At 47.4% G+C, this 23,956-nt stretch overlaps 1 protein-coding gene and 1 pseudogene across 2 annotated transcripts; one reads left to right on the top strand and one right to left on the bottom strand.

The window, feature by feature from the left end:
• The first annotated feature begins 6,503 nt into the window (after positions 1–6,503).
• Positions 6,504–7,424, top strand: LOC308510904 (melanoma-associated antigen 10-like). The gene has a single exon (XM_081080976.1). The coding sequence runs from the start codon at positions 6,516–6,518 to the stop codon at positions 7,254–7,256; it is 741 nt and encodes a 246-aa protein (XP_080937102.1). The 5' UTR covers positions 6,504–6,515; the 3' UTR covers positions 7,257–7,424.
• A 15,247-nt stretch (positions 7,425–22,671) lies between these two features.
• On the bottom strand, positions 22,672–23,693 carry LOC308511000 (melanoma-associated antigen 10-like; annotated as a pseudogene). The gene is made up of 2 exons: positions 23,675–23,693; positions 22,672–23,465 (listed from the first exon to the last, which is right to left on the bottom strand). The product of its transcript is annotated as a melanoma-associated antigen 10-like (transcript).
• Positions 23,694–23,956: the final 263 nt, after the last annotated feature.

The following is a 23,956-nucleotide window of genomic DNA, read 5'->3' as shown; positions in this document are numbered from 1 at the left end:
CTCCCACAATGGGAGCGCTGCTCAGCTAACCAGTGGGCACCAGATGCAGGGCTCATAGCTGGCAAGCACCACTGTGAGCCTTTCCGGATGGGGACTGACTGAGTGCAAGCCCATGGCAGGCACAGCAGGACCGGGATGAGCAGGAGCGGCAGGCAGCGTTGAACTGCCAGTTTCAGCCCGATCCCCACAAGTCATGCTGGGGGACCCCACTGGTGCAAGAATCCGTGCACTGGGCCTATAGTTTCTATATAATAGTAGAGACCTGGTGCACAAATACATGCATGAGGAGAGGAGGAAGGATTGCAGGAGGTTGGCTGGCTTGGGGAGGGACTGCAGGAGGTTGGCCACCAGCCCCAAGGAGGGAGCTGGCCCTCAACCCCCCTGGGAAAGGGGCCACGTTCATCACCACCCACCCCCAGTTCCCCATCCCAGCCAGGACCTGAAGGCCCCAGCGAGGTCAGGAGAGGGGGTGATGGTCACCAGGCCAGGCATGGAAGGAACAGATGCCTGAAGCCAATGCCGCCCTCAGTGCCCCACCACCTCATGGCTCCCCCGCCCTCCTCCTTCCCTCACTGCCACACTGCCACCACAGCAGGTGGGTGGCCCCCGGGGAAGGGAGAGGACAGGAGCAAGACAAACCCTTGTGTTCAGGGCTTGCTTTCAATAGATCACAGTGAGGGAGCTGCTCTGCTACGTACGAAACCCTGACACAGAAGCAGGTCTCTAGGAATGGTTTAGCACCAGGGGCCAATGGGGGCTAGCCAGCCAGGGGGAGGGGCCACGGGAGGTTGATTGTGGAGTGCACTGACCACCAGGGGGCAGCTCCTGCATTGAGCGTCTGTCCCTTGGTGGTCAGTGCATGTCATAGCAACTGATCCACTGGTTGTTCCAGTCATTCAGTAGTAATGGTCGCTTAGGCTTTTATATATATAGATACTATGTAAGGTATTTTATGCAAAGGTGCCTACTCTTAATGTACATGATTCATTATGTTACTCACTATTCTAATTCTAGTCTGTCCTTTATAAACTATTAAGATAGTAATTTATGAAAAGCCAGCACTAACCCACCAAGATGGTTTCAGGTAATTATTAGCATAGTCTCTGGATAATATACCTCAACTGCCCCAGCTTTCCCAAGGCAGTGGTACTCCCCCAAGGTTACTGGCATTTGTGGTCTGAATGTTCCAGATTTGTGCCAAGATATAGAGCATAAGTTTAAAATCTTTCTTCCTACCTTCCCTGTCATCTGTGTCATACAGTCTACAGCCCCTCCCAACTTCCCTACTCCCCCATACTCCCACCCTAGACATAAGTGCCAACTCATCACAATTTTCAATCTCCCTTAGGGCTTGCTCAAATTTTATTGTTCAGATACTGTGGTTCATATTGTATTTGTTTTAAGACTTAATTTTTTTACACTTTTATGACAGAATCGGCCCTGTGTCTTCACTGAGCAGCAAGGTAATTTCAAACAAGGGCTTCGCCATGCATTATAGGCTGTGCATGCAGGATGCCACAGCTCATACTGGGTGGAAGAGAGGGATAGCAGAGCTCAGACAAGGTGGTGTCTATTCCAAAGGGGTTTGTGTCCTGGATGTCAATGGGAAAACATTCCAGAAATCTGGTATCTAGGTGTTTTTTATTGTAGCTATATCACTTTTGATTTCTTCCTGGTTTTTGCATAGGTTGTTGTTTTTCTTGTCCACCTGGTTTATGAACTGTACAATTACTCTGAATTATTTTTCTGTCATGTTGCATGCTTCTGTTTCACTTATTTCTTTTCTTGTCAATTCCTCCTTTTCTTTCTAATGGGGATTGTTTTGTTGTCTCCCCATTCTAACTACCACTAGAAGGTTCAAATGCTGAGTTGTAGAGGCCTGGGCCATGTGCAGTGGGAGCTTCGCAACACCTGAGTGTCACTGAAGAGCTCCAACACCAAGACGTGTGGCTGCCTTGGGCTGGTGGGAGCCACGCTCGCCCAGGATCAGAGTCACTGGCACTCAGTGTGGTCTCGTGCACACACCTAGAATCAGGGACCCTGCCTGCACCATGCTGAAAAAGAGACCATGCTGGCGTGTGCCCAAAATCAGAGTTCCATAGCATGTGCCAAGAGTCTCCCTGTGCCCATGCCGAGAATCAAGTATCAGAATCTCTGTTTCGTGGTGCACCCTCACACCGAGAATTAGGGTCCCTGTGTGCACATGCACTGAGAATTGGAGTCACTAGATCTTAGTATATGTTCACTGGGAATCAGGGATCCCACGTGTGTGCAATGAGAAACAGAGTCAAGTCACTGGTGTTCAGTGCTGCCTCTCTCGTGGAGAATCAGGGTCCCCGGTCTGCTTCGGGGACCGGGTTGCACAGCCACCCTGTGTCAGCGGGACATCCACTCCTGCACTCCGGGAAACAGACTTCCATGTGAGCTTGCCCAAAATCAGTCAGGTGGAAAAGCCACCCTGTGTGGCTGTGGGGTCTGGTCACTCGATTGCATGCTGCGGGAGACAACCTCCCAGTGTCTGTGTACCCAAGCTCAAGCTCAGGTAGCGCAGCTGCCCTGTGTGGGCAGGAGGCCTGCTTGACTGGAGCGGATCTAGCAGTTCCTATGCCACTGCAGCAGGCCTGCGCGGAGGGGAATGGGCTCTGTGGCTCAGAAATCTGCGGCTGGGATGTCTGGATTCTTGGTGTCTGTGGGTCTTCAGCTGTGGTCACAGGTCTTTGTCCCTAGTGGCTGTAGGGTCCCGATTTGTGGTGGTGAGGCTAGAATCCTAATCTCAAGCAGTTTTGTTTTTCAAGATGGTGTGGTCTCTGTGCCCACATTGGCCACCCCCAGAATGTCCTGTCATTATTTCTTCAAATAGATTTTCTAATCCTTGCTTCTCTTCTTGTCCTTCTGGCACCCCTTTTATATATATGTTACTTCATTTCATGTTGTCCCAAAACCCCCTTAGACTCTCCTCATGCTTTCTAATTGTTTTCTCCAATTGCTGTTCAGATTGGATGTGTTTTTCTGCCCTGTCTTCTAACTTGCTAATTCAGTCCTCACCTTCTTCTATTCTACTATGGAAACCTTCCATTGTGTTTTTTATTGTAGCTATATCATTCTTCATTTTCTCTTGATTCTTACATAGGTTGTTGATTTTCTCATGCAGCTGGTTTACAAACTGTATGATCCTTACTCTGAATTATTTTTCTGACATTGCATGCTGCTATTTCATTTAATTCCTTTTCTGGCAATTCCTCCTTTTCTTTCCTTTGGGGGTTGTTTCTTTTTCTCCCCATTTTTGCTTTCACCAAGGGGTCCATGTGCCGAGTCGTGTGGGGCCTGTGTCTGAATTGGTGGGCTTGGCAGGAGGGTCGCTCACTCCAAGACTCACCAGAGGGCCGAGGTGTTGGGTAGCTGGGTAGGGCCTGTGGCTGAAGTGGCAGGATTGGCAGGAGGGGGGCACACTCTGTGGCTCACAAGAGCCTGTGGCCAGGGAGTCTGGAGTGCCAGTGTCTGTGGGTCTGCAGGTGAGGTAACTGGTCTTTGGCTGTAGTGGCTGTAGTGTCCTGTGTAGTGTCTGAAGCCAGTCTGGGTGGTGGGAAGGCTGGGCTCCTAGTCACAAAAGCTCTCCCCTTCAAGATGTGTCATTTCTGTGCCAGAGCCAGCCGCCCCAGTAGTGCTTGCAGGGGTAGCAGTGTCCCCCCTGTCTATTATAGCCTGGTCTGCCAGCCCCCGAGACTCCGGCAGGATCTAACTGTCCCTAACACACACACACACACACACACACACACACACACACACACACACACCACGTCCACACACACCACGTCCACACACTCCCCTTTTGCTCACTCATTCACTCAGTCACATTTTCTTCCCTCCCTACCATCCTGCCAGCTGCCATCTTGACTCTCCCATCTATACTACGTTCAACAATAAAGATAAAAACTTTTAAAAAGTGTAGGGCCTCAGGTCCACAGAACAGCGTAGAGATGCTTCCCTGAGCCAAGTGGTATTTCAGGGCTTCACATCTGGGCCCATGAAACTATGGGTTTTATTATAATGAACAGGACCTCGGGTATGCAGAGGGAGGACCCAGGGCCTGCCAGAGTCAAGATGAGGACCTGGAGGGAGGACTGAGTGGATCCAGGAACCCCCTACTAGAGGCCCCACAAAAGCTCACTCTTGGTTTTAGCCCTGGTAGGCGCCATGAATGCTTTCATAAATAATGGTCACTGACTTTCACCCCGGAAGTCTGAGAGAGGTGAGGGCCACATCAGAGAGGCTGCCTACAGGCCTATAGAGGGAAGAGACCCAGTCTTGCATATAATCAAGTTATTGCCCTAAAAGAGGACTGGGGGCTCCCACAGAATCCAGATTTGCCTCTGCTGTCAGCACCCTGAGTCCTGGAGGCTGGGTTGTCTGGCTGAGTACCATTTCCCAGAAACCACCAGCCCCCACCACTTCAGAGAACTCTGGAGCCAAGGACAAGGTCAGAAAGGAGAAAGTTGAGGTTTGTAGTCATGGCCCAGTCTTTACCTGGAAACAAGGTGAGTATGAGAGGAAGGGTTAAACACTCCAAGGAATTTTTCAGTCCCCTGCTGGTAGCCTGGCTATCCCCTGGCTTGGTTGCCTGATGTAATATCCACAGACTTCACTTGAGGTCTATGAGAGGCCTTGATCTGTGAGGACCTGGGTCTGAGAAAAATGTGAGGTCAAGGGAGGGAAGTGTCTCACGATCTTCCAGGTGACAATGTGCTGACCTTTTGTGAAACCTGAATGTGCACCGACTTCTCAGAAATGGAAGGATGAAACAAAGTCCAGATGTCCCCTGTTCTCAGCCCTGAAAGAAGCATGTTGGCTTTAAGTGGAATTCTCTTTTCTATCATGGAGAGGAAAGTGGGGAGTCATCAAAGAGGAGAGGTTTTGGTGGGAGAGATCAAGAGTTCCAAGAGGAGGGCCTGGAAGAAGGGCAGGTCCTGGCAAGAGTAAAAGTGAATAATCTACAGGGGTACTTGGCCAATCCAACCAGGATAGAGAGCCCTGTCTCTGCTGCTAGACTTTTGTGATGTTGACAGGGGTAGGGATGATTTGGGGCATGGATATGAAACTGTCTCACTTTGTTCTGTAGTCTGTTAGGAAGTTGAGGACCTTGGTCTGAGAGGACAACATCAGGTCATTTGAGGAAGTACACCTGTTCAACTGAGAGCAGAGTCCTACGTCCTGCCAAGAGTCAAGGTGAGGTCCCTAAAGGTGGAAGGAGTATAGCCCAATCTCAAGAACAAAGTGGGTGCCCCCCCCCCCAAAAAAAATCTTGTCTTTGCCTATTGTCAGCCCTGGAAACCATGTGCAGGGCTTTCAGGCTGGGCCTCTTTCCATTTTCACCTCCATGGACCCAGGAATGGCAGGGCCTTGATCTACTGATCTTGACTCAAGCTAGGTGAGGCAGGAAGCCAGGCCCCAGAAGGGGCCATTGTGAGGACTGAGGGAACCCTTCATACCAAGCCATGTAGAACCCATAGATTATGGCCACACATTGTTGTCCCTTGACGGCAATGATAAGCCCCCATACAGGTGCTTCGAAATATGGGGACCTCTCACTTCTCTTAAGTTTCAGGGATGTGTGTTCTTGTTGTAAGAGCGTGATCTCAGGAAAGCAGGGGGTGGGGTGGGAGAAGCAGGCCTTCAGTGGGTACAGAAGGATCATTCCCCCATGAAGAGACTTCATACCACCCCACCCTACAGGACCACTGTCAGACCCAGTATCTCCAAATGTGCTAGCTGCACCCTGAGGAGTCTTCTTACTTTCACCTTCAGGATCTTAGGGGAAAAGTTGCCCAGGAGGAGAGATCCCTGTGAGACCTAAGAACACCCTTATAAAATAGCCCTAAAATTCTCCATTTTCAGAGCCACTGAGGGTGTGTTTCTCAGCTAAGGATACTCACATTCCCCCTCTTCTTTTTTCATCCTCATAGGAGGCGTGAGGATACTTTCCCCAATTGATTTTTAGAGAGTGTAAGGGAGGGGGTAGAGAGAGAGAGAACGAGAGAAAAACATTGATGTGTTAACGACACATTGGTTGGTTGCTTACCACAAGCATCCAGGCCTGGAGCAGAGATTGTAACTGCAACTGAGATATGTGCTCTTGACCAGGAATTAAATGCTCTGGTGGGCAGGCTAATCCTCTAACCACTGAACCATGCCAGCAAGGGCCTCAGATTCCCTCTCTTTATCCAACTGGTTGTTCCCCATGGCCCATCTCCTGCCCACAGTCTGGTTGACGTCCAACAAGAGTCATCATGCCTCTTGGTTAGAAAGGGATCTCTGTAATCTCAAGGAAGACCATCAGGACTCAAGGGAGGATCAAAGCCTGTTTGAAGTGCAGCTGTTTGGGAATGAGGACTTGGTTGTGTCTGTCTCCTTATCTTTGTCCCTCTCTGACTTGTTCCCACGCAGCCTAGAGAAGGTGTGTGCTGCTGAGACACCAAGTCCTCCCCAGAGCCCTCTGGGTTCCTGACTCTGCCTCTGCCATGGCGGCCCCTGTGTGTAGCCAGTCTGAAGATGAGGGCTTCAGCAGCCAAGATGAACAGGAGACAAGCAGCAGAGAGGACTCTGGAGATGCTGAGTCGTCACTCCATGATGCCCTATATTTGAAGATGACTGAACTGGTGGAGTTTCTACTCCTGAAATATCGTGCAAAGCAGCCAACTACTAAGGCAGAAATGCTGAGTAGAGTCATAAGAAAGTATCAGGACCACTTCCCTGAGATCTTCAGCCTAGCCTCTGAATGCATGCAGCTCCTCTTTGGCATTGATGTGAAGGAAGTGGACCCCAGCAACCTCACCTATGTCCTGGTCACCACTTTGGGGCTCACATATGATGGGATGGTGTCCAATGGGCAATCCATGCCCAACACTGGCCTCCTGGTCATGCTCCTGAGATTGATCCTTGCAGAGGGTGACTGTGCCCCTGAGGAGAATGTCTGGGAAGCACTGAATGTCATGGGTGTGTGTGATGGGAAGGAGCATTGGATCTATGGGGAGCCCAGGGAGCTCCTCACCAAAGTTTGGGTGCAGGAAAAGTACCTGGAGTACCGACAGGTGCCCAACAGTGATCCTGCACGCTATGAGTTCCTGTGGGGCCCTAGGGCCCACGCTGAGACCACCAAGTTGAAAGTCCTCAAGTTTTTTCTCAGGGATTATAGAAAGGATCCCAGGTCTGTCCCATCCCTGTTTCAAGAGGCTCTGAGTGATGAGGAAGAGGGAGCCTGAACCAAGTTTCCCCCAGGCATGTTTCAGGCCCACATCTGACATGATGTGAGGCCAATTCTTCACTGTGTTTGAGAAGGGGGTAGTCAACATTCTAGGTAGTGAGGCCCAGGGAAAGTTGGAGGAATAAGGGCTGTAGTATCTTTGGGTTTAGAAATGTATCCTTGATTTGTGTCGAAATTTTCAAATGTTGTTCCTTTCCATAGACGTTTCATAAGCTTCAGTATCTAAGTTTGTGACTGACGTTGACCATACATTTATTTGTACTATCTAGTTCAAAAGAAAGAGTTTTGCTGTTGTGTAACACAAATTGGGACACTTTCCATCCTACTCTGTGATCCCAAACTAGATAATATGGCATTGGAAAAAGATTTCCTTGGAAATGTGAAAGACCTCATCGGTACAAACAATGGGTTCAAGAAACAAAAATCAAAGCAAAAGGTTGTTAATTCTTACTTCTGATCCCTTTTTTGTCTGTCTTTCTATGAAACAAACTGTATAAGGATCCTTGGATTTGCTTGGTTCATTCAAGAAAGTGGAGGGATTTAATCTGAATAAAGATGGTTCAGTGGTTCATTTAACCCCCAGACTGAGCCTATGTCCTCTGGAAGGCCCTGTGTTAGTAGTGGGGACACCAACATAAGCATGGCACACCCACACACAGGATGATAGTTTAGGAGCCACAGTCATGTGAGGAAAGTGGTGAGGTGTCCCCTAAGTTCTATAGAACAAGTAATAGAAGGGGAGAGGCAGTGGGGCTCCAGGGGACAGCACTCAAGTGTAAATGGCTTGAGCCAGAACAGTTTGGGGCTTTGGGAAGCTGTGTTTCCCTTGTGGGGGTTGATTGTAAAGAAGCTGGGTGGTGGCAGTGGCTAGACTCTGCAGATGGTGTATCTTGGATGTAAACGTCTGAAATGGAGAATTGCTCTGAATTTCCTTCTGGATCATGTATAAATCAGAGAGAAAAATCCACCCCAGTCAGGAAGGGAAGGTTGTCTGTCCTGTGCTTCTGTCTCATTTCAGAAGAACACAGTGAAGAGATAGGTGTTTTATCCCCATTAACCACAAGGATTTCCTGAGCAATAAGGGCCTTGCTCCTTAAAACAATGCCCCTAAGTTACTGGACATGCACTCTTTTTTTCTGGCCTGGGAAAGCCAGGGCTGACTCCATTGAATTGACAATTTATTACAGTTACCCTCTGTTTACCTCGGTCAACTATAAGCAAGTGCTGGATATTAGTGAGATGACATGAAGGAAAATAGGTGGTTTTAATGGAAGGGTAGCTGCAAAGAGGAAAGAAGTTGGTATTGGACTGGAATTCTGGGGGCTTTGTGTTGATTGCACCCTGTTTTTGAGAGTCCACACCCACAAAGAATAATCTATCCTTTAGGAGGAAATTTCACCAAGCAGCCATTTTGGCTCATTTACTGTTTAGTTTCTAATTGGGCTCTGAGATCTTTGATTGATGTGGGAAGAGCTCAGGAGATTTATCTCAGTGCGGCGGCGGATGCAATGGCGTGAGCGCACTCCGCCTATACAAGCTTCCTTGGCACACCGGGAAGTGGCAACGCCCGCCTGAGTAAGCCCCCTAGAGCCCCCTACATAGTACCCTAACTTTCCTACCATTGGTTGCCCTAAGGATGCTGTAAACTTCTGATTGGTCCAGAAAGTTATATATGTCTCTGTACTAAACAATAAAGTTTAGACTGCGTCTTGAACCTGTCTCCGGAGTCGGGCATGCTTCGATAGGACTCCGTCGGCCTCACCCCCGCGGGACCCCCTGCCTCAGATTGACCAGAGAAACACATTTTCAAAGGAGAGATTGGTAGTGTCTGGAGTCAAACCTATACTAGAAATAACTACTAGCTACTGTAAATCCAATATACACCAGTTTCCTTGTTCATGTACACTCAGAAATGTGGAAGGCAGCAGAGACTCACAGGTGGATATTGTGATATTGAACAGGAAGAAAGGAGAAAATCCACAGCCTCATGAGATTTCAGGGGGTATTGCTATGGAAAGTGCAGAAAGGTCCTCCGGAATTAAGAGGGTGAGCTTTCTCTGCTGAGATGTGTAGAATGATTTGAAAATTACATGTGATGGGGGATTTGAAGCATCTTTCACATAGTAGTGGGGGGCACTGGGAAAAGGTGGAGAATTTCAAGGGAAATGTGACTTTCTGAGAAAGTCCTCCCAGAAATGAAGGGGATTTTGTCACCACAGATTACAGCAACTACATTTTGGAGCTTCTACCATGCAACTGTTGACTGGGAGATGTCAAGTGCTCATCCTCACCTTGTTTTCCTCTTCCCTGAATGAATGGGGACCCTGCATTGCCAGTAATCTTGTACTTAGCAAGGGCTGTGTGATGACCCTTTGCCACTGAATGTTGAGCAGCAGCATTGTTTATCACAGCAATTTCTACAGAAGGCTGCACAAGGTCTGTGGATTCATTCTCAGGCCATGAGAATGCAGACACAGAGCAGTGTGCTAGTTCACCCAGAGACTTATGCCACGCACATGTTCCCTTGAGAAGTGAGATGCCAGATTGTGTGCCTTTAAGGCCCTGGGCAGGGATGGGGATGTTCAAAGGAGGAGCCAGCCCAGTGGAAGCTGGCTGCAGGAATTCCTTCATGCCTACTGCACCCCTAGGCTCCTGAGCTGCTCCAATCTACCCCTCAGTGCTGTGATGGATGGTGATAAGGAGGCAGGCAGCCAACTGGCTCTGTTGGCATGGTGGTGTCCTCCTTCTGGGTCCCTGCCCATTGCCCCCATCACCACTGCTGTCCACTCTCTCTCCACCCTGGCCCCAGTCTGCACATCTTGGGGCTTTGCTCTTCCTGTGTCCCCAGTAATGATGTTCATGTGCAGTTATCTTCGCATGACAGCCCCAGAAGAGTATCCTCTTTCAGCCAGTATGATTCAGGCAGAGCTGGCAGGATGTGAGATATCTTCCTGGTGAGTTTCCTAGTGATGGGTAAATAATAATCATTGTCATGTGACCATGTGACTAATCACTGTGACTGCAAGTTATCTTCTATATATATAAAAGGCTAATATGCTAATTGTCCATCTAACCAGTGACTATGACGCACACTGACCACCAGGGGACAGACACTCAGTGCAGGAGCTTCTGTGATGCTCACTGGCCATTTACAGAGAAATGGCACTGCAGACCTGCCGCCCACAAAGCAACACTTGGCTTCCCCCAAGTGGACACAGTCTCTGCCACCACCCCAGAGCAACACCCCACCAAATTGCAGCCAACGCTGCTGAGACCCCATGGTGAAAAATGTGGCCCACAGCCCAGCCCAGCCCAGAAACGGTGGCTGTGGGCACTGAGTAATGATGTCACGTAGCAACACCCAGCTTTCTCTCCCTAGTGATAACTAACCTTCTTGCAGTTTCTTCAGCCCAGGGACACAACTTGCTTTATAGCCCGGTGCAAACATTTCACACTTTAACCAACTGTCCGTGAAGCATTTTCCTGTACCTCATCTCATTTGATCCTCACAGAAGTCCTGGAGTAGGTAGATCGGAGACTCGGTGGAATCCTATTTTCTTTTCATTAGCCAGAAAAGGGAGATTTAGAAAGCTTAGAAATTGACCCAACTGAAAAGAAGTAAGAAATGGCAGACCTTGAAAATGACTTCAGGTTTTTGTCACTGTGCAGACTATAGTTAAATACTGCTGCAGTTAAATATTTTACCCATTGTTCTCCCTGCGTGAACTACAATAATAATCTGCTTCATGTTGATATTTACTGCTGTGTTGCTGGCAGTTATCTGAAAGAGAAGTTGGGGTGCTTCACTGGGCTGGGAAAAGTTTAGCTAAATTAGAAAACAGGTCTAATTAAGCAAGTTTATCTATCTATATATATATATATATATATATATATATATATATATATATATATATATATATAAAGCTCTCACTGGGGCCAATTGCGCACATGGATTTCCATTTGTCATTGTCAATTGTGAATTTGGTTGACACTTCTATTATAGAGAAAGGGTGAATAGCAATATTAAAATATTTCTTCTAATTAATTTCCTTTCAATGTGCATGAATTCGTGCACCAGGCCACCAGTTTTCAAATAATTCCCATGGTTATGCTCAAATGCTTGATTAAACTGATGGTCTTATTCAGGTGATTATTAGGGGTTGGTGTCTGAGGATGAGGCTAAGGGTAGAGAGGGTGGCAAGGGTGCCTTGTCAGTCACCCACAAAACCAGTTTGGACCTTGTGTTCCAAACAGGCAATTTGAGCAGAGGAAGGTAGAAGATGGCAGGGGTGGTCAACAGGATGTCCCCTACCAGGCCCCAGATACCTGAGAGCCAAGTGAGAATTTGGAAAGGACCTGAACAGAGGAGGGCTTTAGGGTCCAGGGATGCAGGCTTGGAAGATGCTCAGCAATCCCAGGAGAGTTGGAACGAGGAACACCCACCAGATTCCATCTGAGTTGCCCTGGACTGGCCTGTGGAAGAAATCAGGGCAGATGTAGCAGGAGATGAGCTGGAACCCTCGGGACATCATGAAATGAGTGTCTTTGGGACAAGTGCCAGGACCAGAACCCTGTGGGGCACTGCAGGATGAAAGTAGGAACACCAAATGCCCATTCCTGGAGGGAACTGATTGGTGTGAGATAGTGCTCCCACAAGGAGGCTATGGACCACAGGGCAGGGACAGCTTGAACATACTGAGAATTTCCCAGGTTCTTCAGGGAGGACTTTTCAGGGTACAGAAACCTGTAATGTAGCCTCTGCAGACACACATCACCCAGTTGTCTGGCCAGTCCTGATGATGTTGGGGCAGAGTACACAAGAGCTTTACTGCCTATCAGCAGGAATGTTCTGACATTTTTTAGATGTCCTGAGCCTGCCCCATGAGTGGCTGGTGTGATGGGTCTCAGCCATGGTCCTGCTCCCATAAGAAATCACCATTCCCCTGCCAGGACTATAGCCTGCTCTGAACTCCAGCCTCCTGAGCAAGGTGCTGACTTTCTGCTTGGCTCTCACCTAACCTCCTCTCCAGGAACTATGTGTGGCAGCTGTCCTGGGGAGAGTAATTGGTCCCAGGTCTTAGCCTGTCTTTGGTCCCTTTGCTGGGATTTGGCATTGTTCTGCCATTTGGTCTATTTTCATATTAGGGTTTTATATATATATATATATATATATATATATATATATATATATATATATATATACTAGAGGCCCAGTGCACAAAAATTTGTGCAGTCGGGGGGGAGGGGAGTCCTTCAGCCTGGCCTGTGCCCTCTTGCAGTCTGGGACCCCTCAGGGGATGACCACCTGCTGGCTTAGGCCCACTCCCCAGGGAATTGGGCCTAAGATGGCAATCAGCCATCCCTCTGGCAGCCCAGCAGCCCTTGGGGGATGTCCACTTGCCAGCAGGGAGCAGGGCTAAACTGCAGTCGGACATCCTTAGCGCTGCTGAGGAGGCAGGAGAGGCTCCCACTACCACCGCTGTACTGGCAGCCATCAGCCTGGCTTGTGGCTGAGCAGAGCTCCTCCCATGTGAGAGCGCCCTGACCACCAGAGGGCAGCTCCCACATTGAGCGTCTGCCCCCTGGTGGTCAGTGTGTGTCATAGTGATCAGTCATTCCCAGTCTTTCTGCTGTTAGGGTCAGTTTGCATATTACCCTTTTACTATATAGGATAGAGGCCTGGTGCATGGGTGGGGGCTGGCTGGTTTGCCCTGAAGGGTGTCCCGGATCAGGGTGGGTGTCCCACTTGGGTGCCTGGCCAGCCTGGATGAGGGGATGATGGCTGTTTGCAGCTGGTCACACCCCCTTCAGGGTGGGGGTCCCCACTGGGGTGCCTGGCCAGTCTGGGTGAGGGGCTGAGGGCCGTTTTCAGGCTGGCGGGCGACTGAAGCTCCCAGGCTCTTTTTTTAATTTTTTTTTTATTCTGGGTTTTATTTACCTTCTATAGCTGTCACTGGAGCTGAGAGCCAGCTCCAGCTCTGAGGCCGTTGCCAGCTCTGAGGCCGTGGCTGGCTGAAAGCAGGTATCTCGGTTTGTTTAGATTCTATAATTGAAACTCTGTTGCCATCACTGGCGCTCTAAGCTCTGAGCCCACTGGCGGCTAAAAGCAGGTACCTGGGGTTTATTTAGCTTCTATAATTGCAACATTGTTCCATCCGGAGATCAGAGCTGGGCTGCAGGAGGCGGGGAACTTTAGCTTCCTCCATCGCCGGGGCAACCAAGCCTCATGTTCGCTTCAGCTGCGTGGCTGCTGGACGCCATCTTGGTTGGCAGTTAATTTGCATATCTCACTGATTAGCCAATGGGAAGGGTAGCGAAGTTACAGTTAATTACCATGTTTGTCTATTATTAGATAGGATAGAGATGGGTGTTGAATTTTGTTGAATGTTTTTTCTGCATCTATTGATGTGAGCCTGTGATTTTTGTCTTTCAATTTGTTTTTGTGATGTATCACATTTATTGATTTACGAATATTATACCAGCCTTGCGTCCACAGAATAAATCCCACTTGGTTATGGTGTATGATCTTTTTAATATATTGCTGGATGTGATTTGCTAATATTTTGTTGAGGATTTTAGTATCTATGTTCATCAGAGATATTGGCCTGAAATTCTCTTTCTTTGTAGGGCCTTTATCTGGTTTTGGAATTAAGATAATGCGGGCCTCATAAAAAGAGTTTGGAACTGTCCCTTCCCCTTGGATTTTCTGAAATAGTTTGAGGAGTATAGGTGTTAGTTCTTTGAATATTTGGTAAAACTCTCCTGTGAATCAATCTGGTCCTGGGCTTTTGTTACCTTGGAGTTTTTTTTTTTATTATTATTACTGCTTCTATTTCATCAGTTGTTATTGGTCTATTCAGGTTTTCTGATTCCTCCTGATTTAGTTTTGGGAGATTGTATTTTTCTAGGAATTTGTCCATTTCATCCACATTGTCCAACTTGTTGGCATATAGTAGTTCATAGTATTTTCTTACAATCCTTTGTATATCTGTGGTGTCAGTGGTTACTCCTCTATTTTGTTTCTATTTTTATTTATTTGGGTCCTCTCTCTTTATTTCTTGATGAGTCTGGCTAATGGTTTATCAATTTTGTTTATCCTTTCAAAGAACCAGCTCCTGGTTTCATTGATATATATATATCAATACATATATATATATATACACACTAGGGGCCCGGTGCATGAAATTCATGCACTGGGTGTGGGGGGGGGGAGTGTCCCTCAGCCCAGCCTGCCCCCTCTCACATACTGGGAGCCCTCAGGCGTTGACCCCCATCACCCTCCGATCGCCTGATCGGCCCCTTGCCCAGGTCTGACGCCTCCGCCAGAGGTGTCAGGCTTGGACAGGGGACCCCCATCTCCCCCCAATCACTGGCTCTGGCCCCCGCCCAGGCCTGAGGCCTCTGGCCCAGGAATCATGCCTGGGCAGGGGACCCCCATCTCCCTCTGATCGCTTGCTCCACCCCCCGCCCAAGCCTGACGCCTCTGACCCAGGCTTCAGGCCTGGGCAAGGGGACCATCATATCCCCCCAATCCCCGGCTCCACCCCCTGCCCAGGCCTGATGCCTCAGCCAGAGGAGTTGACCCTCATCACCCTCCGATCACCAATCACTGGATCGGCCCCTTGACCAGGCCTGAGGCCTCCGGCAGAGGTGTCAGGCCTGGGCAGGGGACCCCCAGCTCCCCGCGGTTGCAGGCTCCGCCCCTGCCCAGGCCTGACACCTCTGGCCTAGGCGTCCGGCCCAGGCAGCGGGGACCTGCAGTGGCAGCGGGGGGCGCCGCGATCGTGGGCTTCGCTTTAGGCCCAGGCAAGGGACCCCTAGCTCCTGGTACTGCCAGCTTTGACCGTGCCCAGCTCCCATCGCTGGCTCAACCCCTTGCTATCACTGGCCAGGGCCGCAAAGGCGCCTGATTCTTCGATCATGGCTGGGGGGCAGGGCAAAGGCGGCCCCAGGGCTGCCTTTGCCCTGCCCCCCAGCTCTTAGCTCCCCCCTGGGTTTCCGATCACTGTCAGTGGCAGGGGGCTTCTTCCTGCTTTCCCTTTTGCCTCCCTGCATTGTGCCTACATATGCAAATTAGCCGCCATCTTGTTGGCAGTTAATTTGCATATAGCCCTGATTAGCCAATGAAAAAGGTATCGCCGTACGCCAATTACCATTTTTCTCTTTTATTAGTGTAGATATGTTATTTATTTTGGATCTAATTTTTATTATTTCTTTCCTTCTACTTACCCTGGACTTTTCTTGTTGTTCTCTTTCTAGTTCTTTAAGTTGTAGGGTTCAATAATTTATTGCTGATTTTCCTTGTTTTTTGAGGTATGCCTGTAGTGCTATGAATTTCCCTCTCAGTACTGCTTTTCTGTGTCCCAGAGATTTTGGGTTGTTGTGTGTTCATTTTCTTTTGTTTCCAGGAAATGTTTTATTTCTTTATTTGGTCTCGTTGGTAACCCATTCATTGCTTAACACATGGTATGTGGGAAACGTATTTATACGTTTTACGTTGACTGGTAGTACAGCGCGGGACACGTATTAATACGTTTTTTATAGACTAGCGGTAGAATGCGGGAAACGTATAAATACGTAAACTAAAGTTATCATAATTTCACTGAACGTTGCCATTTGCACAAAAAATTAGCAAAAATGGCCTGTGCCACCTGTTAGCGTGCGATAAAAACTACCCGCAAACAATCTGTTAATAACATGATATTCAGCCTCAATATGCTTGAATGTTTTGGGGTATTTTTACTGTAGTTGGTTTGTAATTTCATTCCACTGTGATCTGAGAAGATGCTTGATATGATTTCAATCTTCTTTAACTTGTAAAGAATTGCTTTATGTCTATCAAGGGGGTCTGTCTTTGTAAATGATCCATGTGCACTTGACAAGAATGTATAGTTTGCTGCGTTGGGGTGAAATGTTCAATAAATGTCAATTAAATCCATCTGATCCAGTGTGTCTTTTAGAGTCATTGATTTCTTGTTAAGTTTTTTTCTGGAACATCTAACCAGCGAAATCAGTGAGGTGTTAAAGTCCCATACTATGACTGTATTGTTGTCGATCTCTCAGTTAAAGTCCTCTAGAAGTATTTTTCGTTTGTTTGTTTTTTGGGGTTTTTTTTGTTTGTTTGTTTTTGGTGCTCCTATATTGGGTGCATGTATGTTCACCAACGTTATATCCTCTTATTGGATCAATCTCTTTATTATTATATAGTGACCTTTGTTGTGTCTTGTGATGGCCTTCATTTTAAAGTCTATTTTGTTGGATATGAGTATTGCTACTCCAACTTTTTTGTTTCTTTTCTATTTGCATGGAAAAAAAATTTCCATCCCTTCACTCTCATCCTGTGTATGTATTTTGTTCTGAGGTGGGTCTCTTGTAGACAGAATATAATTGGGTCAGGTTTTAAATCCATTCAGCTACCCTATGACTTTTGACTGGAGCATTTAATCCATTTACATTAAGGGTTATTATTGACTAGAGGCCCGGTGCACAAAAATTTGTGCACTCGAGGGGGGGGATCCCTCAGCTCGGCCTGTGCCCATTTGCAGTCCAGGACCCCTTGGGGGATGTCCACCTGTCGACTTAGGCCCACTCCCCAGGGGATCAGGCCTAAGCTTGCAGTCAGACATCCTTCTGGCAGCCAGAGAGCCCTCGGGGGATGTCCGACTAAAGGCTTAGGCCCCCAAGGGATCGGATCTAAACTGTTAGTTGGACATTCTTAGTGCTGCCACGGAGGTGGGAGAGGCTCCTGCCACCACCTCTGCGCTGTCCAGCCATGAGCCAGCTTCTGGCTGAGTGGCACTCCCCATATGGAAGTGCACTGACCACCAGGGGGCAGCTCCTGCATTAAGCATCTGCGCCCTGATGGCCAGTGCGCATCATAGAAACCAATTATTCTGCCATTCAGTTAATTTGCATATTAGCCTTTTATTATTATTATATAGGATGTCCCTATTTCTTCCCTTTTGCCCCTTCTACCCAGCTCTTGCCCCCTTCTCTCTGGCCATCACCATACTGTTGTCTGTGTCCATGGGTTGTGCATATATTTTCTTTGGCTAATCCCTTCTTTAAATTCACTTCTTTAAATTGTTATTTTCAGATAAGTGCTTATAACTGCACTATTATATATTTTCTATCATATCATTTAGAATTAAGTAATTTTTAATTGAACCCTTGTAAATTTTAGAACAATTCAATAAATTTGCTAGAAGCAATTAGGAGATTTTTCATGTAATGCAGATATATTTCAATTAATATTTTATTAATTTTTAATTTTTTAATATTTTAATTTGAAATAACCTCATACATGTAAAAAAAAAACTATAAAATACTACAGCATATTATATGTACCCTTCACCCAATTTCTTAGGTGTTAATAATTTAAACATAACCATTATACAACTAACAAAATTTGGAATATATTTTTCTTATACTCTCTTTAATGTTACTTAATCCATTTACTTTGTTTTTGTTAATCTTCACCCAAGGATATTTTTCTACTGAATTTTAGAGAGAGTGAAGGGAAAGGGAGAGACACATTGATTGGTTGCCTCCTGCACATGCTCTGATAGGGACTGGGGATCAAGCCAGCAACTGAGGTACATGCCCTTGACTGGAAACAAACCTGGGACCCTTCAGTCCATGGGCTAATCCTCTATCCACTGAGAAAAACAGGCTGCAGCTTAATTCTTTACTTTTAATCTATATGTGTCTTTATATTTAAAGTGGGTTTTGTTTTTGATTCACCCTCATAATCTGTCCTTTAATTGGTGCATGTTTGCCACTGACTTTCAGAGTGCTTACTAATAGAGTTACTGCCAAATCAGGTGGCTTCTGGGGCTTCTGGGGCTTGTGGGGCTTCTGGGGCCAGCCTGCAGCCCGGGATCAGATCCAATCACGGATGGCAGGCAGGCGGATTCTGGGGTCACACACGGGGGCCTGGATGGTGGCTTGCGCTGGCAGCTCACGCTGTCCCGCCCTGCCTGCAGTTTGCAAATTAGCCGCCATCTTTGTTGGCGGTTAATTTGCATATCGCCCTGATTAGCCAATGGGAGGCATAGTGAAGGTATGGTCAATTACCATGTTTGTCTATTATTAGATAGGATAAGTACTTATTTATTGCCATTTTAATTCTGTATGCCTAGGTTTCTCTCTCTGTTTCTTCTTCTCATGACAACAATCCCTTTAGCATTTCTTATACTGCTGGCTTGGTGGTGATGTACTATTTTAGCCCATTTTTTTTGTCTGGAAAATTCTTTATTTGACCATCTGTTTTTAATGATAGCCTTGCTGGCTATAGTAATCTTTGTCTCAGATCTTTGCTTTCCATTTCCTTGAGTACTTCATTGCCATTCCCTTCTGGCCTGTAGAATTTCTGATGAGAAATCAGGTGTCAGCTTTATGGAAACTCCTTTATAGGTAACAGTTTTCTTTTCTCTCATGCCTCTGTACTTCCTACCAGTCTCTATGCAGTCTCCACTTTCAGTCCTCAGGTATCAGGGTTCTCTCCTGTGAGTCTTCCATTGATCATTCAGGATATTTTTCTGTATTTTAATTGTAATGCCAGTTTGTTCCTGAGAGCACGTCCATGTAACATCCATGTACTCTGCCACCATTTTTAATCTCTCTTACGTGAGTTCTTTAAAGTCTTTGTGGCCTTTGCTAGCTCATGACTCTGCTGATTACTTATTTAAATGGATTTTCCCATTTTATGGGATGGAAATTGGAGAGAAGGCTCTGGAAACCAGAGTCTGGCATTTTTTGGAGAAAAGGTGTTCATTTTGATATATTTTAGGCACTCTAGAGTCCCAAGGTTTCTGGAGGGACATTAGTTCATGCTCTCTGATTCAAGAGCCACTGGATTTCTACTGTGGTGAGGAATCTAGAGAACCCGGCTCATCTTGTCCTCTGAAATGAAATATTCACACGACTGACTTCAGTGGAGTTGAAAGAAGGTATTATGGAACTGACGTCCCTTGGCTAAGACTGCTCAGTTTCAGAATTTCAATCCTGGGTCCCATGCCTGCCAGTCAGACAGTGTTTATTAGGCCCCATGCTCAGTACCTTTTGAGAAAGTAGAGCAAAGTTGGAGGAATCACAGTAACTGATATCAAACTATAGTATAAAGCTATTATAATCAAAATAGCCAGGTACTGGTATAAGGGCAGACATATGGATCAATGGAACAAAATAGAGCCCAGGGATCAATCCATGCCTATATTGTGAATTTATATTTGACAAAGGAGGCAAGAGTCTGCAATGGGGTAAAGACAGTCTCTTCAATAAGTGGTGTTGGGAGAGGGAGAATACGGCAGCTGAATAGGCAGACCTCTCCTGCACCTCCATCCAGGGCAAGAATGGAAATACAACTAAATTGGTGAGCATTCACCAGAATTACCAACTGAGGTCCAGCTGAGGATGTGACATATTTCAAGGAAGGACAAAAAACACCTGGAGACTGGTAGGAAGGTCCAGAGACCAGGAATGTGTGGATTGTCTGTAAAGCATCTCATACAGTGCCTGGTGGCAATTGGAATGTGATGAATGGCAATTATTTCAAACAAGAGGCTGGCTGCACAGAATTCATGCATGGCAGAGGGGGGGGTTCCCTCAGCCCAGTCTGCGCCCTCTCTCAATCCGGGACCCCTCCAGTAGGGTCCCTAGGCCTGGCCGGTGACCAGGGCCTATCGGGCTTTCCTTCCCCAGGCTGCTGGCAGCTGGCCCAGCCCCTGCTTCTGCCACTGCTTGCCATCTGTGTGGCGCTGCCCCCCTCCTCCCCACACCACCAATCACCTCCCTCTTCTGGCAACAGGCATGGGGTGCAATCGCTTGGCTGGCCTGGGCCTCCTTCTGCAGGATGATCGTGGGGCGATGTCAGGGACCCCCCAACTAATTGAATCACACCCACCTTGGCTGGCCTGGTGCCAGTGCATGTCACAGTATGATCATCTGGAAGGTCATCAGGATGGTCGTTCTGCTGTTCAGTTGTTCGCTCGATTTGCATATTACGCTTTTATTATTATAGATATCATTTTTATCCCAGATACTTCCACTCTCTCTGTTGGCACTGGGATTACTTGTTATCAAGGTCATGTTAGAGAATATGCAGCTCAGTAGGGCATAGAACACACAATCGGCCAAACAGGATGTTCCACAGATAAAACTCAGCAAATTTTTCCAATTCATGGATGTATGCTCAAATTCATGTGTGTGGAGCCTTCCCAGCTGGACACAACACAAAGCTTCTAGAAAGAGAGTCTAGGAACAACTCTTTCCCTCCGTCCAAGCTGCTCTTTGATCCAAACAAATGTTTTCATTCATTTCACCCCCACCCAAAATCTATCCCTTGATAATGATTGGCCAGATCACACTCAAGATTATTATCATTCAAACCTAATTATGCTGTGGGTTGTGGCTCTCCCAAGCTATCATGTTACTCATGGTCTCGTATCTGTATTTCTGTAGAAATCTGTGCAGATGATGGGTATAACACACCTAGTGCTCTTGCTGTCCAATGACACTGAGACTGCGTGCAGGAAACCACCCTTCTAACCAGGTGGAGATTTCCCTCTGTGCCAGGAGCTGGTCCATGCTTGCTGTTTCAAGGGACCTGGCATATATGGCATACTGTTCTTAATATGTTTGCTCACCTTCTAGGCACTATGTGTTTTAACCAAGGTCTCTGAGAAAGGTTGTTTCCCCAGGTAGGGATTTTCCCCTGAAGTTAGGGCGGGAATAAAACCTCTTAACTAAGTGCCAGGTGGGTAATTAATCACTTTAACTACGAACAATCATGCTTAAGCTACATAATCTTTACTTCCTGGAATGGAGATAAGAAACGCCCTAACCTTTGAAATAGAGATTGATAGGATTGGAATCAACTGGTATAAATACAGATGTAAGAAGACAGAAGGAAGAGAGACAGAAATTGGCACAGAACCTACACAGAACGTTCTCTAGAGACAGAAGAACTTCGCTGGAGAGAACATGGCAAAAGATCCTGGACAGAAACTGCCCTCAGAACCTAGAGACAGAACCTAGTGAGAGAACATGGCAAAAGATCCTGGACTGAACCTGACTACAGACATTGGCAAGAGAACCTGACTAGAACCTGGTGACTGAACCTGGCTGGAGAACCTAGCGAGGGAACATGGCTACAGAACCTGGCTGGAGAACCTGGAGAACCTGGCTGGAGAACCTAGCAAGAGACCATGGACACAGAACCTGGCTGGAGATCCTAAACAGAACTTCGCTGGAGATCTAGACCCGAACTTGGCTGGAGATCCTGGCTAGGCTGCTGATCAACTGAACGCTGTCTCCGTGTCATTCCTTCTTCGCCGACTCTGTCCACACCTTTGGGGACCCCTGGGCCCGCTGGGGTTGGACCCCAGCACCTCTGGTTTATTCATGATTCAAAAGGAACTTGTTAGGACAATTTTCCATTTCAGACTTTTCTCTCACACCCAAGACAGACAATGTGCCACTGCCACCCACAGCTTCCTTACAATCAACCCCCGCAGAGGGAATCACAGATTCCTAAAGCTCCAAATACCCTGGCTTAGGCCATGCACATTTGACTGCTGTCTCCTGGAGGCTAACAGAAGGGGCTCTGTTACTTGTTCTGTAGGATTTAGGGGACACCTCACCACCTTCCTTATGTGACTTGGGCTACTACACTATCATCCTGTGGGTGGGTGTGCCCTGCTTATGTTGGTGTCCCCACTACTAACACAGGGCCTTCCAGAAGACATAGGCTCTGTGAATGTCTGGGGATTAAATGAACCATGGAGGAGAGGTTGTCTTTATTCAGATGAAATCCATCCACTTCCTTGACTGAAGCAAGCAAATACAAGGATCCTTATATAGTTTACTTCAGAGAAAGACAGAGGAGAAGGGATAAGAAGCAAGAATTAACAACCTTTTGCTTTTATTTTTCTATTTCTTGACTCCATCAATTGTACTGCTGTGTTCTTTCACGTTTCCAAGAAAATCCTGCTCTAAAGACATGTTATGTAGTTTGGGATCTAAAACTAGGATGGGAAATATCCCAATTTGTGTAACACAGTAACAAATCTTACTCTTGAATTAGACAAGTACAAATACATATGTGCCCGATGTCATTCACAAACTTAGATGCTAAAGCCTATGAAACATTCTATGAAAAGAAACAACATTGGAAAGTTCCCTTAAAAAATTCCCAAATGAGTCAAGGATACATTTCTCAATCATTATAGGAACTCAAAGATGCTACAGCCCTTATTCCCCCAACTCGCCCTGGGCCTCACTATGTAGAATATTGTCTGCTCTTTCCTCAAACACAGAGTGGAAAATGGGCCTCATTTTATGCCAAGAAAAAAGGAAGAAGAAAAAAAAGCTGATGCATATGGGCCTGAAACTTGCCTGGATGCAACTGTGGCTCAGGCATAGTGGTCCTCATTGCACTCAGGCCCTTCAGGCAGGGATGGGAGGGAACGGGGATCCCTGTCATTACCACTGTCAAGAATCTTGAGGGCTTTCGATATGGTGGTCTCAGCATGGGCCCTGAGACCCCACAGGAACTCATAGCGTGCAGGATCACTATTGGGCACCTGGTGGTACACCAGGTACTGTTTCTGCACCCAAACTTTGGTGAGGAGCTCCCTGGGCTCCCCATAGAGCCAATGCTCCTTCCCATCATGCAGCCCTAAAGTATTCAGTGCTTCCCAGACTTTCTCCTCAGGGACACAATCATCATGCACAGCAATCACTCTCAGAACTGTGACCAGGAGACCAGTATTGGGATATCTGTGCCCATCGCTCACCATCCCATCATAGGTGAGCCCCAAGGTAGTGACCAGCATATAGGTGTGGGTACTGTGGTCCACTTCCTTCACATCAATGCCAAAGATCACCTGCATGTACTCAGTGGCCTTGCTGAAGATCTCAGGGAAGTGATCCTCGTGCTCTTTGATGACACTACTCAGCATTTCTGCCTTTGTGGTTAGCTCCTTTGTACGATACTTCAGAAGCAGGAACTCCACCATTTCCATCGTCATCAAATGCAGTGCTTTCTGGAGCAAGGAATCGGCATCATCTTCAGGGCTCCCCCTCAGTGTTTGGACCCTCCTCATCTTGGCTGCTGGACCTTCCATCTTCAGATTGGCTCCCTGAAAAGGCTGCCATGGCATGGGGGAGGGGAAGGCACCCTGAGGACTCTGGGGAGGATTGATTTCTCAGCAGCAGACACCTCCTCTAGGCTTTCTAAAAGCAGGACTGAGTGGGAGGAAGATAGAGAGGAGGAGAGAGAGAGGGCCAACTCCTCCTCTCCCTCCCCCCTCCCCACCCCCTCCTCCTCCTGCATAGCCCAGAACAGCTGCACCTCCACCAGGTTCTGATTCTCCCTTCAGTCCTGATAGTCTTCCTCAGGCTTGCAGGGCTCACTCATATGATGACCAGGCATGATGACTCATGCTGGGAAAGTGACCGAGTGTGGATAGAAGGTGGACAATGAGGACCCATGTGGCTGGGGGAGAGGGAGAGTGTGAGGGGCCTCAGCAGAGAAAAGCACCCTAGGCAGTTCTGACAAAAGTGACTTATGGGTCTCCCCTTTAGGTGTGCTCATAGGCCTCACAGAGATCACTCCTGATTAGCCTGTCCAGTAAGAACCTGAAGTCAGAAGTGACGACTGCTCAGGGTACAGAAGGCACAGCCCAAGATTATGTA

This window comes from Myotis nattereri, assembly GCF_964212035.1.
Source record: "Myotis nattereri genome assembly, chromosome: X".
NCBI classification, from domain to species: domain Eukaryota; kingdom Metazoa; phylum Chordata; class Mammalia; order Chiroptera; family Vespertilionidae; genus Myotis; species Myotis nattereri.
The sequence above is the reverse complement of the archived record's forward strand: the minus strand, read 5'-3'. Positions and strand labels throughout refer to the sequence as shown.